This window comes from Lycorma delicatula, chromosome 5, assembly GCF_047948215.1.
Source record: "Lycorma delicatula isolate Av1 chromosome 5, ASM4794821v1, whole genome shotgun sequence".
NCBI lineage: Eukaryota > Metazoa > Arthropoda > Insecta > Hemiptera > Fulgoridae > Lycorma > Lycorma delicatula.
Window position 1 is genome coordinate 56725856 of NC_134459.1, and position 17170 is coordinate 56743025.

At 30.8% G+C, this 17170-nt stretch overlaps 1 protein-coding gene across 8 annotated transcripts in view; it reads left to right on the forward strand.

Annotated features, from left to right (window-relative positions):
- LOC142324971 (COMM domain-containing protein 4) overlaps positions 1 to 17170 on the forward strand; it is a 454946-nt gene that overhangs the window by 404577 nt on the left and 33199 nt on the right. For 6 of the 8 annotated variants that reach the window (XM_075366153.1, XM_075366152.1, XM_075366151.1 and 3 more), the window contains one exon: positions 15602 to 15674. In XM_075366153.1, the coding sequence (XP_075222268.1) occupies positions 15672 to 15674 (3 nt within the window). In that variant the 5' untranslated portion in view covers positions 15602 to 15671. Of the gene's footprint in view, positions 1 to 15295; positions 15410 to 15601; positions 15675 to 17170 lie in introns of all 8 variants that reach the window. The other 2 variants (XM_075366155.1, XM_075366154.1) reach the window with 1 other exon arrangement.

Below are 17170 nucleotides of genomic sequence, written 5' to 3' on the forward strand. Positions count from 1 at the left end.
CGTTTTGTAAAATAATAATCTCAAAATTTATTGAAATAACGTCGTATAAATGTGTAAATTATTGCAAATAAGTAACAGATAAATAAATAATAATAATAATGATCCATAATGATTTAAAAATATAATTTATTTTTAAAAGTTAATGCATTTTATTTTATTGAGAAATTAATTTTTAGATAAAAATAAACTCTTTATATAAAAGTAAGAAGTTGAAAAGTTAACAATATAAATAAATAAATAATTCAGACTGCAAAAGAAAAAGTATTTAACCACTAAGAAAAAAATATAATTTTCATCTCGCTTCCACTTTTTCGTTTTCGAAAAATTATCTTTACTTATTTTTAAAACTAAAACAAAATAATTACTGAATTCTACTGAAAACTGTTTGTCGTATGATTGAAATAGAATAAAAACGAAGAAAGTTTTGTAGGATCCAATATCGAAAATGAATGGACCGATTTGCACTAAAGAAAACTCAAACGTTAATGTTAAGTATTATCTTTGACAGTAGTTGATAAAATTGGGAAAAAGATGGATAAAATTTTAAATTCATAATATTTTAGAAAAAACGATATTATTGGCACTTGTATTCACATACAAAAAAAAATATTTATATTCATAGCATTCTGAAAATCAAAGCAGACAATTTTACGTTTATTTGATTAAATTCGATGAATTTTCTTTAAAAGTTCGTCGATAAATTGAAAAAGATAACTCTCTCTTAGTTGAGACGCAATCTGATAGTAAAAAGAGAATGAATTTTTGGTATAAATGTGTTTCGTTGTGCAATAATTTTTTTTTTGTAAATGAGGAAAATGTAAACAAAGATTAAAACCATGTTTAATCTTCTTATTACTTAAAAAGAATTATTTTATTTATTTTCATATAAAAAAGAATAATTTAGAATCTGTTTTTCCTGCAAAGAAATAAATACTCTTGAATAATTTCACGAGTTACATACATAACTTAAATATAAAAAATCTTATTTTTTTTAAACTAGCGTAAAAACAATTCTTCGTGGAATTAAAAAGATTTATAAAACCTAATCCATGTTTCTTTTTTTTTTAGTTTTTGGAGCATGAAATAGTGTAAACTGACACATTCCAATCGATTTTTCTTTTGCTTAAACTACATATTAATTGTATTAATAGTTTAATTATTTATGAAATTTTATATATAAAGCCGAAAGTTTGTCTGTTTTCGCATCATCCGAGAACCAACTGACCGATTGCTTTCAAATTTGCAGGACACATTTGTATTACACTAGGGAAGGTTTTAAGCCGTAGATCTTCGACTACTATAGGGGACTAGTGCCGAGACCCTAGCCCTCTTGGGGGTGAAGTTGTGAATTAAGGATATTCATTAAAGTAAATCCTTTTACTTTATTATTATTTTTATACTTTTTTATATTTCTGTCACCGTGACAACAGATGTAAGTTATGAATTTTTGTCGTCAAAGGTATATATGTATGTATGTACTTTAGTTACCATAATTAATATTACCATTCTGTCTTTTGTAATTTAGTTTCTTTTTCAGGTTTCAGGTTTCTATAAAGCCTTAATACTTTTAAATGTTATTTATCAGTATTATTTTCACAACCGTGAGGGTAACAATCATTTCGGGTGTCCTGGAAGCGACCCATCTAGCTAGAGGGGAACGGCAAGCGAAGCGAGCTCTGCGTGGCTCCAGGGGACGGGGCCGATTGGCAAGACGGTAATGGCTAGCGAAACGAGCTCTGCGACTCTGGAATAGGCTCCGGGGTTTACCTGGGTCTAGGGGGCGAAATCCCGACTGGATATTAATTTAATATAATTTAAGTAAATAATGAGAATCCTGGCTAATTCAGTTTTAAAAATCCAACAAAATTCAAATAAAGTAAATTTTGAATTACAGGAGTTTAGTTGAATATAAAGATTTCCGAAAAGTGTTTTTCAATCTCAGGTTTTTAAATTATTTTTGCATTTTTAAAGTAATTATTTTAATTTGATAAAAATATAGTATAGAACATTTTTTTATCCTTACATTTAACTTAAATTCTTTAACTGGAAAGAAAAAACGTACAATTTCTCCATATTCCTGGTTGAAAAGAACCAGTAATGTTTCTTCTAATGTAGCAATCAAGACGTAATTTTTTTATAAATACTCGTATAATCATAAATTAAAGTTACACTATTATTGTTGAACCGCTTATCTTCAATGCCTTTGCATGTGGATAATTAATTCAAAAGTAATACCTTCGCTTGGTTCGCTAACAATATTACAGTTTCATCTAGATCAAATAAAATGGTTTTATAGCGAGTAAATTCCATTTTTTTCGGTTCAATTATATTGCCTTCCAATATTTCAGCCGTTATAGTATTCATATGAGTCGGCTTTAGTAAAGCTATTATTCAGCTTCTTTCTGTTTTGAAGTTTGAGTTTGAAGTGGACTGTTTACTTTTCTATAAAAATCTGTTGGGATTATTTTGTCAGTAGTTTTGCAAGAATTACTCCTTTATTCCGTTTTTTTATCCCTTTTAAAATTGTATTTTTACTTACATCAGTAGGGTTTCGGAACCTACTCCAATTTAGAAATAGAAAAATATTTCGATAATTTTTTTAAAATTTATTCAGGAAGTTTCGTAGGTTTTCCCCGAATACATCTGTAGTACATTTTTAAATAAAAAAATTACTGTCACTAGAGATTTTAAGATTTTTTGTCGTCATTACAGAACAACGAATTTTTGTACAGTAATTATATATATTACCATAAATTATTTTGATATTCGCTATATTTCACGCAAAACTTCAAGAAAATTAGTTTGAACATTTCAGGGGAAAAAAAGACATGTTCCCGAATTTCAAAAAGTCTTATTACTCTCAGTAATAGGTACTCATTGTATTCTTATTGTGTAACAATACCGTTTTACAATTTTTACATTTCTTCTGAACGACATTTCATTCGTGTTACTTTTTTGTTTTAAAAATACTGTAAAAATAAAAACAAATAAAAATAATATTATATTCATTCTTCTTTAAATTTCGCCTATTTGAAAAGGGCAGCAAATTAATGATTTTGTGCCTTTTTTATTTTATGTCGTTTGTTTTCATCAATTTAGCACTGACTTTTAAATAGCTTTTATAAAAATTGTTTTTTAATTTCCTTTTTTTTATTTCGGCCATCTGTTTACTGTGTGAACAACTTTATGTATAGTTTTTAATGTTTTTACTCCATCCTGACCCCTGTAAGGGAAGATACCTGCCTTGTGAAGATCCCGGTCGCTACTCTACCATCTCCGTTCCTAGCCTTGATGGGCTTTACCGGAGGTTATCTTCTAGACTCTCTATACTTGATAACACAACATAGGTATTAGTTTGGCCTCTGTCAGAATACTGCTGATGCAAATTCCTCAGTAAACATTTTCTTCAGTGTATTTACACAACCTACTATTGCGTTCGTATGGCCTAACTTCTCTCAACTATCAAATTATCCTATTCGCGGAAGCGCGATCCCCGCGCCTTCCACTAACACCGATGGTTTTACACATAAACTCTTCTTATAACTAACTTCAGTTAGACTGTGCACTCAGATCATTATTTGATTGAGACTTTAAACACCAAAAATACTATCCTCATACCAAAAAAACAAGTGTTGATCGCAACGACAATTTTTTCCTACAATTCAATTTACTCAAGTCCTCTTGAGTTACTTAAAAATCAAGAAACGGATTCATCAATTTAATAAGCCCCTAATAAAAATATACCCTGTCTGTCATCAATTTAATAAACCCCTATTGAAAACATACCCTCTCTCTCTCTCTCTCTCTCTCTCTCTCTCTCTCTCTCTCTCTCTCTCTCTCTATCTATCTATCTATCTTATCTATCTATCTCTCTGTCTCTCTCTTTCTGTCTCTGCTCCTCTGATCCGCTTTCAGTAACGATGTCAATACCTACACTCACACACTCCAGCTCCATCACAGAGTTCTCCACACATCCATCTCATCCTAAGACCAATATCTAAGCTAATCGGGGCTCGATACCAAAATGCCTATCTTGGCGAAGTACCCCGGCAGGCCTTTAGTCACCTGGATGGCTACTCTATTTATACATGTATAGCAGCATTAGACCTCTTAGCCATCCTCCGCAGGGCTAAGAATCATAAGGAAGCCATCAACTACGATCAATTTCTTTTCGGTTTTCCAATTAACTTGCAGATAACAACCACAATTGATCGTGTAAGCTCTCTTCCTACTTTGGTACATTATTTATGAATACATTGTACATAAAAAAAATTCTTTGTTTGCACAAAAAAGAGTGTAAAAAAATCGATTGTTTGTCTGTAAACGCAATAATTATTAAAAGACGTAGCAGACCGATACAAAATTTTCTAAGATAATTATCTCGTCACTATGTAGGTTAAATTCGAATGAGCCGAATTAATCCGAATTTACTGATTTGACTAAATATTCATAAATAATGTTTTCTTCTCTGCTGTTTCTGTACAATGTTTTTTTTTTCCATAAAATTTGTAATTTTTTTAATATATTTTTTTTGGAGGGGGATATTTATCATATCGTTAATTAATCATTTTATAAATTGTATCTGTCATGCAAGTTTACTGAAAAAAAAAAAAATTATATTTGCCTTGCTTTGGTTGATTATCCATATTTCAAAACGACGTTTTTTTGAATACAGATTATTTATTTTTACAGTTATAAAGTATAATAATTGTTACATCGGATTGGAGTTCATAATGGTTCATTGTTCTTTGATTAAAAAAAAATCATGAAAATATAATCTACCGTTTTTATATGATAATTGAGTCTTTTTTTTTAATTTTTGAAAGTTAATTATTTCCTCGGTTGATTTTTTTTCATTAAAAAGAGAATGACCTTTCCGTGTTAATATTACATTTTTATAATCTTATAAAAGAAATACAAAATTTTTTTTATTCATTCTACCTGTTATAAAGTCAATTTTATTTTGTTAATAATACGTTAATCAAATCATTGAAATTAATGAGCTGGTTTTGTTGTAGTTAAATTAGTAATCTTTCTAATAATCGGAAAATAAAATCAGTTATTATATCTGTTAATCATTGAAAAAACATGTATATAATCGGATTTACCTACAACTTGTAATATTATAATAGGCACGTAAACGGACCAATCACATCACAGCAACTTCAATCATATGTGATAAACCTGGCATCTAACGCACTGTTTTTTATATTAAAACAACGTATCACGTCATCATAACAGGCTTATCTCGTACTACAGATAGCATATTGTTGCAGTCAAAGGCGGAGCTACCAAATAAATACCTGCCTTTAGCTACAACGAATTTGTCTTGAATCTACGTTACCACGATCTTATTTCGTAACATTGTTTAGTAACCCTAACGAAATTTTAGTTTATGCGTTTGGAAAATCGAACTGTTTGATTAAAATCGATAGTTTTTAAAATTGATTGTTGAAATTTATTTTGCTGAAAATTTCATATTTTCAACTCTTTAATCATGAATATTTTAATGTATGTTACGTTTAAACTATTGTTCCGTTCCTCGTCGAGCCGTCCGGTGCCCAGATCTAGTGGGTGCTAGCGCTAACCGGAAAGTTAAGTCGTACTAGCATTCTACGTTAGAATCCCGCACAATGCATTTTTCATTTCTCATTTTTCATTTCGTCCGGACGGACAATCAGTGTTACTCATAGTTACTAGCTTTCGAATCTGATCCAAGGCGGTCACGTCATACTCTTAGTCCGGATGGACTCCATTCTTTGTTCGGATGAACGTTAGCTTTAATGTTTTATTTAATTTTATATTTTTTTTATTTTTATATGTCAAGTTATTCATTTCATTGACTGTCAAGACGACAATTCATTAAATCATTGTTTAACAAACAACAAGGCGTTGTCTTCATTCATCACCTATGAATATACAGTCCAACCTCGCTCTAAAATCTACCAACTATAATATTTGCATATTTTGTTTATTTATCTTCTTTTTTACTTCCTTGTACGAAGTAAGGGAAATATTGTGATCGCGAAAAATTTGGATTTTGGACTTTTTCTTAACTGAAGTAATAATCCCTCATTCAGAGCTTTTCAACGATATATCATAAATGGTACTTATTTTCATTGGTTTCAGAGTTGTAGCTAAATGAAAAATTTTAATTAATGAAATATTTGGATCTTACAAGGGGAAGACACGTCGGTTCGAATCCGACTTCACATACATATATTTTTTTTAACTTTTTTTTTTTAATTTAAATATATTAATTTATTAGTAATTATTAGCTTCTGATTGTAAAAACGTTTTTACAGTAAATAATAATTCAATATTAATAAAAAAATAAAATAAAAACAAATCGGAAGTTATTAGTGAAATAAAATTTTATGTACTTTTCATTTTAATTCAAAAATGTTTACACAGGTTAATAATTGTGAATAAATCAGTATATTTCAATTTAAAAAAAAAGTTAAAGAAAATATAGTTATACGTTGTGGAATTCGAACCGATGTGTCCATGATTACGGATCCGACACGTTCTCATTTACACCACATAACTACTTCAGCGACTTAAGACAAAATTAATATTTAAAATAATATAAAATGCCGATATGGACACCACAAAAAATGTGATGCATGTTATGTCCACCATAATGCAATTGTGTAACTGTCCACTGTATTAAAGAATTGGAAGATTGTATCTCATTTTAAATTGAAATAAGTTTAAATGAAGTGCAGCAAAAAATGTGTATATATAATTTAATAGGCGTACAAGGAAGTCATGTTATGTCCACATTAGATTTTTTTCAAATAATTTATCAAACCGTGAAATAATTTACGAGTAATGAAAATTGATACCTTACCTATATTGTTTTAATTTTTACTATTATATGTAAAAACAGAATGTTACTAACATGATATCTCTGAATGCTTTATGGCATTTTCATTAATTAAATATTAAGTTATGTGACAACATCCTGCTTTAGAATAAATGTTTATATTTTATCTAATGTTGAAAATACGGAACTGTTTTTGTTATATTGTATCATCGATTCGTAACTAACATTTCGCTAACGTACTAAGCTAAAAATACTAATCTTACAGCTATTACATGCTAAGCTTAAAGCTATTTAAAATAATATCATTGACAACATCATTACGTTTTTACTTACGAGTTAATAAATTCTTTTCTATCATTAAAATTGTTCAGTAAAGAAAATGAGAAGTATAATTCCAACAAATTGGTCGACAGCTTTTTATTTATTTTTATATAAGAGTTTACGTATCTCATTAAAGATACAAATATTGAAGAAAAAAAATAGGTTTTAATATGAAAAATATGGATGTCAGAAGAAAACGTTTCCTGGAAAAAGTCAGGATGATGAAAATACTTGAAACTAGTTTTATGTGCAGTGCCTTAATATAAGGGTCCCGGCGTTGCAAACTATATTAACTGCAAATATTTTATTTTATTTTACTTCTTTATCGGCTCCTCCGTTTTATATACAAATATAACTGATAACTACATGGGAAGATGATTGATTAAATGACATAAAATTATTTGTCATTTGCAATACTATACATTTTGTATGTATTAGCTGAATTATTTGATGTTCCTTATCAGTTACTCAGTCATCAGATCATATTTGTCATCCAAAAGATAACACTTAGATAAAAACTAAAAAAAAATAAAGTTTTGTACAAGTATTTTTCAAATTTTAATCGTTTTAATTCCTGCTTGCTGAAAATCTTTCACTAAAATACATCCCCATTAGGTGAATCACCAAAAACCTTTTACTGCAAGATCGCAGATAAACCTCGTTTGAAATTTTAAAAAAGTATCAGAAGTTAGTCGTTTAAGATTTTTTATCTTTTTTCGTTTTCAATATTTGAAATTTTTCACTGAAAGGCAACATTAAACCCAAACTCTCCGTTTGAAATAAACAAATAAAAAACGCCCAGGAAAATTTTTCAAATGTTAATTTCGTGATTTGAATCTTTTTACTAAAATTCAATTTATTTCCTTTTTTTTATAAAACGATCCTAAACGAAGAAATGTTAAAAAAATGTTTCAATATAGTTTAGATTTCAATCTCTGCTAGTCTGGATAAAATAAGTTCAGTTTAAAACTTGTTTTAAAATATGTTTTGCCGTGCATACGTAATTTCGTTCAAACAGAAATTTAGGTAATAGGTTAACATGATAACGGGCATGAATTGAACTACTTAGCTTTTATTTTAATTTTATATTAAACACGAAGATAAAATAATTATTTAATGCACTTTTAGCAGTTCGCATATAAAACTGTAATTATATATTTTCACAGTGTACACGTAATTTCGCAACAAAAAAAAAAATAATAAATTCATTGCTCCTATACCTGCAAAAAATGTATAACAATAAAATTGTTAAATCTCTTCTACTGAACTGATCGCTCGATTTTTATTAATAACTAGCAGACTCGGCAACGCTTCGCTTTCGCTAGATTTGAATGTATATACGTAGCTTAAATGAACACAATTGAAAGTTTGTTAAAACATTAAAAAATAAACATTACGGAACTTCACAATATTTAACCTTTCCCTTTTCCCTTTTTCTTTGTCCCCTTTTCCCCATTTCCGTTTAAAAATATTCACTTTCTCCGTTTTCCCTTTTCCTGTCCGTTTCCTTTTCCTTCCCCCATTTATGTTTTCCTTATTTCCCTTTCCCTTACTCTTTACCCTTTTTCTTTTTTCTCCTTTCCATTTCCGTTTTCCCCGTTTTGCCTTTTTTATTTTTTCCCATTTTCCCTTTCTTCCCTTTTTACCTTCTTCCCTTTTACCTTTTCGATTTTTCCGTTTTCAAATTTTTCCTTCTTTCCCTTTTCCGATTTTTCCCTTTTTCCCCGTGCTTAAATCGGTCCAGTAATTCTTTAGTTTATAGTGGACGCACTTATCGGAAACACTGAAATGAAATCGTAAAATATTTAGTTTATCGTGTGTGGTTTTACGTCCAACAGATAGCGCTGTTTTTTAAAAAAAAAGCATGTTTTTACCTGTCACAGGTGTGACATCTTAGGTATATAACTATTTTTTTTTTTTTTTTTTTTTTTTGTTTAACCTTGTCCACAGTTAAGCATTACTTCAGAGGATGAGATGAATGATTTGTAGCGTGTGTGAAAATGCCATGCCTGACCGGGATTCGAACCCGGGACCTAGTTATAGGTATATAACTATTAGGTATATAAAAACACACGCGTATTCGAATGCAATGTTGTGTCAAAATTTCAAAAAATCGGTGAAGAACTTTCTGAGATTTAAGATTTTGAACAAACGAACATTTACGTTTTTATTTATATAGATAAGTAAAAAATAAAAAAAGTTCAAAATATTTTCTTAATTTCAGTCGAAGAAAGTATATAATTATCAGTAACAGAACGCTTACTTAGTCGGCCACTCAAAATATTACTATTGAGAAACTTAAAAATATTTATTAATTTGTATTAATATTATTAGCTTATAGTTGTGAAAATAATAAAATTTTAATTACAGAAAATACCTATCCTTTTAGGATTAATTTTTCTTTCGCTACGTACCAAAATTCTGAATTCTGGATCGAAACTTACAGTCAAACAAAATATTTTTTTATCCTAAAATTTTTTCTTGTTTTTTTTTTTTTTTTTTTTTAAATGTAATATTTTCTTTAGCTCACAGGAGAAACGAAAAAGCCGTAATTATCTTTTTTTAATTAGTAATAAAACAACGTAATATTAAATTATTAATGTAATTATTGTCGTAATATTATAGCTGTTTGAAATGACCTCTTTCATGGATTTTAAACTTAATTTTCGAAATTAAAATCTTATTAATTAATATTTTCAATAATAATAGAATAGAAAAAATATATATAGAAAGGTAAAAAGAGAGAAATACGCTGCAGAAAATGAATCAAGTATAAAAAACAAACAAATAAATAAATATGATTGTTTTGCTGACGGCTATTACAAATTGTATTTTTTGTTAGACTACACATATTTTTCAGTATTCCATTACTTACACACATACATTCATACAGAATGTATGAATGTACGTGTATTTTTTTTATCTCAAAAAGTAAAAAAAAAATGTAATATATAGACGAAAATGTTTAAATAGTTTTATATTTATAGGTTACATACATTTTTTTAAATGTATGTAACCTATAAATATAAAACTATTTAATTAATACAAATTATAGAATTGTTGAAAAGTTTACGTCATAAAACTATTACAAAAAAAATTTAAGTGATCCAGAGAATTGCTGTAATCTCTCTGATATTTTTCTATAATATTATTAGGATATGCACATTACAATTTTTTTAAATTCTGATGGCGAAACAAAAGCGCAAGATTTAAATGTAGAGTGATTCAAAAAGGACTTCACAACTTTAAAAGCATATAAACATTTTTTGAGATTCGTTTTAATTCTCATTTCGTAGAAAAACATATCAAGTTTGTCACCCAACATTCATTTTGGTTCGATATGGCTTCCTTTGTAATGCGACGTACATTCCAGCTGAAGTCGATTTCATTTTACATTGTAGCTAGCAAGTCGGCGTTACCTCTGCAGCTGCTATGTTAATTTGACGTCTTAGCTCAACAAGATCGGCAGGCAAAGGTGGAAAATAAGCCCGATCTTGAACAGTCGACATGAATGGAGGTCATATTGAGCAATTGTTATGATTCTTTTCAGAAAACAAACAAAATTTCACTTACTCTTACAATAATAATTATTATTAAACATCCATAATGTTGAATTTTTAGCAATTTAAATCAGAAAATTTGATTTAGTTATCAAGTGTCACGATAATAAAAAAAACAAGATGGCCGCCATATCGGTTGAATCCTACGTTTTGCAATAACTCTGTTGTTTGTCGTCGGATTTTTACAACAAAGGTGTCGTTTTGTTCACAAAAAAATGCTTCATAATTTTTATAATACAACACAATTTGATAAAGCTAATAAATTCCTAATTCTAATTTAAAATTAAGAAAGTAAAACGACCGCAATTTTGAAATTTGTCAACGACGTGTATCATTATTTGTTTTTCCTATTAAAAAATGTTAATTTAAAATAACTACAAAATTTTATGGCGTTATCCCCAAACGTTCTTGAAAATTAATTTTTTTTTAAAAAACAAAAAATGGCGGACAGACAGAAAAGTATGCATTTTCGGACCTATGTTCATTGACATTTTTTCTTCAGTACGTTAAGTAGAATCACTTCCTAGAGTTTGTGTTTAGAACATTTTTTTGATATTTCTAAAACCCCGCTTAACCCCTTCTTCATCCTCACAAATCCTTATACACCACCTTGTAGAGCTGGACCGATGAGAATCTTTAATAAATGAGTAACGCGTCAAAAAAGGTCAGTGCTCCTCAGTTATTTCTTTATTATGTCTTTTTTTTATATATTTTTCTACGTTACTAAAGATACTCTTATTGAAAATTATTTTTCTTTTTTTCATGATAAAAATAGTTTATCTATTCTTTACAGTAATTGTGATAATATAATTTCGTTATGATAAAGTTCAGTCTATATGAACTACGAGTACAATATATTTCTATACATGATATATTTGGAGGATTTCATACAGAAATCAGTATGAGTTGGTTTTTACATTACTTATCCCCAGTATTTGTTAAAGATATGATACTGTAAACATCTGACTTACGAGTAACTCTAATCTCATACGTTCTCTGAAATTAATGACGTTTATAACAAATCCTTTTTGTAAAAACGTTAAAGGTATCGTTTGCTGGGCTGAAATAATCTATACTTCCGAAGGTCATTCTTTCTGACCAGTCATTTTTTCTTATATCAACATGACGCGGTAAAACATGTTTACATGTTTTATGTTTCAAGTGGCACTTATCATAATCGATATTTCTAGAAATAATATTAACTTCAGTCATTCCCTGTGGAGAAAAAAGTGAAGCGTTACTGATACCGATGCAATATTTGCCGTATTTCAGTATCTTCTGAAGCTGATATGATGTTGTATATTTAGTTCAGTAAGGAAGAATGGGATACCACATCTCAGTTTTCTTACTACGAGAGGTTATCTCTAAAGTAAAGACCGTTTCATTGTAAAAAAAATTATTCTGAAAAGTTTATAAATATTTTTTTATTTCTCTTAAATTACATATCTCATATTTTTTATTATAATCGCCACATGAATTAAGACATTTATCGTAGCGATACACCAGCTTCAACATACCCTCGTCGTATTCTTCTGCCGCCAGTCCATTTAGCCACTGATTAATAGCGTTTTTAAATTCATCGTCACCCGCGAATCGCTTACGACTCAAAAATGCTTTCAATTTCCCCAAAAAATGGTAATCAGAAGGAGCTAAGTCCGGACTATATGGTTGGTGATCGTAAATTTCCAATCCAAATGTTCTCAGTAAATCACGAGTCGGATTCGCAACATGTGGACATGCATTATCGTGCAGCAGGACGACACCGTCGGTCAGCTGCCCACCGCCGATTTTGATTGGCGAATAATTTTAACTTACGAATAATTTTGCCGTAGGCTTCTGCATTTATAGTCGTTCCACGTGACATGAAATCAACCAGCAGTATGCCAAACCGATCCCAAAAGATTATGGCCATCAGTTTGCGTCCAAATGGCTGTGGCTTGACTTTTGTTGGTGATTGAGGATGGCGCCATTATTGCACTGTTTCAGTTTAAATTATTGAAGAAAAATTCAGTAACTTTTAAAAAATACTCACTAATAGAATTATTGTAAAGCAATGATATTTGGTTGTTTTAATTGTTTTTTTCTAATTGTTAAACTTTAATTTCTGTTTATGTAAGGCTGAATGAAGGATTAAAAATTTTAGTGGCTAATAAAAACTTTAAAAATTCTATTACTCTTTCTATTGCAGTCATATACTCGGAAGTATATGACTGCAATAGGAAAAGTGATATGAGGAAAAGTGCGGACACTTTTCCTACAAAGACCCGAACTTCAGCCTCCCTAACTTCCTATATTGTATTGCAAAAATCTCTTATTATTCTTTCTCTGGTATATGTTTATCTGCACACGTATACATAGATTACATGTGTAGATAGTTTACAAAACAGAAGACCTGGCTGTACCCAATAAGAAACCCATCCTTTATTTTGTCTTTTTATCCAACCCCCGGATAGGAAACAGTTTACTACCAACTATGCTCTAAAAAGGAAGGGAATGCCCTGTTGAATATCAGGTGACACCGACCTGGCCTTGCAGATGGAACCGGAGTGGCTGATTCAATAGTACTTATCTAAGAAAGAAGGAATAAAGGATAATGATTGGTTTGCTTTGCATTTCTCCCGCCACCACCCCATTCGGTCGCCCTAAAGCATAAGACCGAATGTCTGTACCACAAAAGTCTACTGAGCCACAAAACAGTTTAGGGACCAGTTTCCTAACTACCTCCCAGAGCTAACCTAAAAGCATGAGCGAAATAAGCGTGGTACCATACACCACTTGCTTGTGTGTCCCACTGCCCACTTGTCATATATCACTAAAATGGGTAGACGCACCCCATCAACTACTAAAACATATATGACTATCAATAATTAATTTATCTTCTCAAAGACAGCAATTTTCTGCCATGCCTAGGAAGCTGAATGCCAGCAAGTACCTGTCCACTATTAAAGTGCTTGGAGCCTTAATCTGGCTGGTAGCCAGCCATATCTCTCAGTTAGCTTCCTACAGCAGCGCGGAAGGAGTCTTTTCCCTTAGGTAAACTACTGATGTTGGTTGAACAAAGCAGCCGCATCAAGGAACTCCCACATGGTCTGACAATACGGTCCTCACCACATTGACTCGCTGCTTGTGGCCAGTCCCCTTGACCTCTGAGTGCCAGGGTAGCCTGAGTTCTGCCCCCCCCTCACCAAGAGCTGGGCAATCGAACATCATGTGTTCATTTGATTGTACCTCCTTGCAGGCGCACAGCTCATCAGCTGTCAGGTGGAACCAAAACAAATATTGGTTTAAATTTATATGGTTGGAGAGTACTCGGACTCCCGTTGCCCTTAAAAATGAAGGAGAGGCATACCATCCTCCCCAGATCCTGCATAAATCTACACAAGGACCTTCCCTTAGTCGTGATGTGCCATTCTTGCTGCCATGCTTCCATTGCGAAACTGTAAAGCCTCCTCCTCAGGCAGTAGTATAAGGGAGCAGCAGGGGAATAAAGGATAATGAAATGGATGATCAGCCTGCACAGAGATTGCCTCTAATGTGGGTGATTTACTATCTTGCTCAGGATCATGCAATCATCTACACTAACACCCACTTGTGGTGAAGCCAAGACCAAACATTTACAAGACCAAGTGCCAAAATTTACACCATACTGAAGTGGGTGGGACAGGTCTGTCTTTCCCTCCTATTGGACGAATAAGAATAAAATTCATTATAATTACCTGTATAAGAACCTTTGTGTACTAAATATATATAGCACACAAAGATATTGAGATATATATATATATATATTTCTCTTTTCTAATCTGTTATAAAAGCAGTTTCTTCAAAAGCTGTCATATCTTAATTATCAAATATTTCAGTAATACTGAGAAAATTCTGTTTAAATCAATGCTTCAAGATTGTGATTTTGTGTCAAACATATCATGTTTCTCTGGCCTGAGGAAATGTTACTTATTCAAATATTTTTCTGTGAATCTGCTTAATCAATTGTAATTTTGTGTATAGGAAAATAAATAAAATCTATCATAAGATAGAAACATTTTGATTATGGATAATTCTTTATTATTTTAGGGAAAATTGTAGGCTGGCTCTTTTTTCTATTTATTTGTTAATTTTTAAGTGAAATAAATAGCTTGATATTAATTTGGAAGTGAAACAAGTTACAGTAAAAATATTTTATTAGCACTATATTGGGCCAACTCAGCAGGTGGTTTTGGTGATCGTGGTTTGAGTAACAAACAGGTGGGCGTTTGATATTACGTTATTATATTTTGTGTTATGGGATATGATACTAAGGGATGGAGAATTGGAAAGGGATAGGAAACTAAGCTCTACTGTAGATGTGAATCACCCCAACTGTTGCCTGTCCCTGGTCTTTATTTCACGCTGTCACCATCAACTATAACATCTCAAGACATTCCTTTTTACCTCAAAATGTTCTAGAATTTTATCTTCATTTTTTTTTAATCTTCTGATTTGTATTTCTGGTTATTGTATATCAATAAATTTTTACTGTAAATTAAATTTTTAGCTACACTATTGGGATTTTTTTACACAAGAATTGACTAATAGAATTCTGTAATTCCAGTTACATTTTGGCAGCTAATCTTCTCCAGTTTCAGTCAGACTAGGATGAAAACATTTCCATTAATTGAGCTCTACTGATCAGAGTACAAACAAAGGCATTCATTTTCAAACAAAGGTAATTCTGAATCTAAGCTTTTTCAGCATTTTAGTAAATGTTTAATTCTGATTATTGAGACTGTATTTTATTTGATGTATTGAAATAATATTACAGCCTATTTGTGTAAAAAAATAATTCTGTTATTATTATTACTGTAATTAATTTTTTTTAAATTAAAATAGAATGAGTAATATTAATTTATTTTTTCAGGTGTTGTCTCTACAGGACGACATATTTTATATATAACTCCTTCCAGTAAGAAATTAAGAAAACATAAAAAATGGTAAGTTAAAATAAAAAAATATTTTACATCTTCTTAAATATAGCAGAAATGAAAAAGACAGTAGCTTTTGTTAGCTGATGTTATTTTCATGTTTATAACTTAATATCCTCATTTTTAATAAAAAATGCTAAAATATTATAAATTGTGAGCACTCTTTCTCTATGAAATTAGTGACCAAAAATAGCAAATTTATTAAACTGTTTTCTCAATGAACTACCAGGTTTATTTCATCTGCTCCCTAATTACATATGCTGAGTATTATGTACATAATACCAAACTTTCTTTCTCTGAGAGTAATGATGTTCAATATACAATCACCCCGTATGGTGAACAGGTGTAGGTGTTGTTTGTAGAGCAGAACACCTCCTACACATCACTGAGCTTGGAATGCTAAATCTACTATAATATACCAAAGTTCTTCGAATTTAAGACACTATCGCATTTAAGATGCACGCAAAATTTAGTAGATAATTTCTGGAAAAAATAGAAATATCCAATAGAAATATTAAAATACTATATAGTTTATTTATTATAAATTACTGTAAGTCATATAAGTATTAAGTATTTATCAATATTTTTCGTTAAATTCATCCTATTTTGAAAAATAGATATAAAAAGTTTAATAATAGCTACTTACAAAAATTTATTGAATAATCCACATATGCAGTAAAATACCTAAATCGTAAGCACTTAGAGCATATTTTGTATTGTAGTACCTCAAGTGTAATGTAGTTACCTACATACATATTTAGCTTTATAAGTACGGTATTTTATCACTAATCACAGTAATTTTTCGTGACTAAACAGTGTGTCTTGTTAGCTTTCTATGTTGTTTTCGAGTCGTCGTCGTCAGTTTCATCTGAGCCAGATTCATTTGCATCACTGTGGTTCCAGAGTACATCGTCTTCAGAACCATCCGATGTATTCGTCAAGCAGCACTTCAAGTCATCATGCCCAGTAAGCAACTGCGTCAGATAGAAGCTGACCTCACCGAATTTCCTTAGCACCCATTCATCTAAAAATTTCATATTAGCACCCATTGATCTTCCTCATCCAGCTGCCTGTGCAGGATGCCTCCCACACTGCTTGCCGTTCTTCTAATAAGGACCTTTTAGCCTCAGTCCTAAGCATGTCATTAAAAATCCTCCATAACATTCTTGCCCTTAATTTAACAGGTGGTACGCCTACAACAACCTCCGTTGCACTCCTCGATACTGTTTTATAAGAGGAAGTTATACTGATGGCCACTCTTCTTTGTAGTGCAGCTACTTTGTTCACACTTTTCTTTTTATCAAAAGCCACTGCCCATGCTAGCACTGCATAAAAAATTATGGATGTAACTACTTTCAATTCTTTGGGATGATCTCGAGCCCCAAATATGGTTGCTCATATATCTGCTCAGCATGCCGATCTCCCCTTCACCGTGTTCAGTAACTGAATTAAGATGTGTATTAAACAGCCTGTTATGCTCCAGGTCCATGCCTAGGTATTTTACG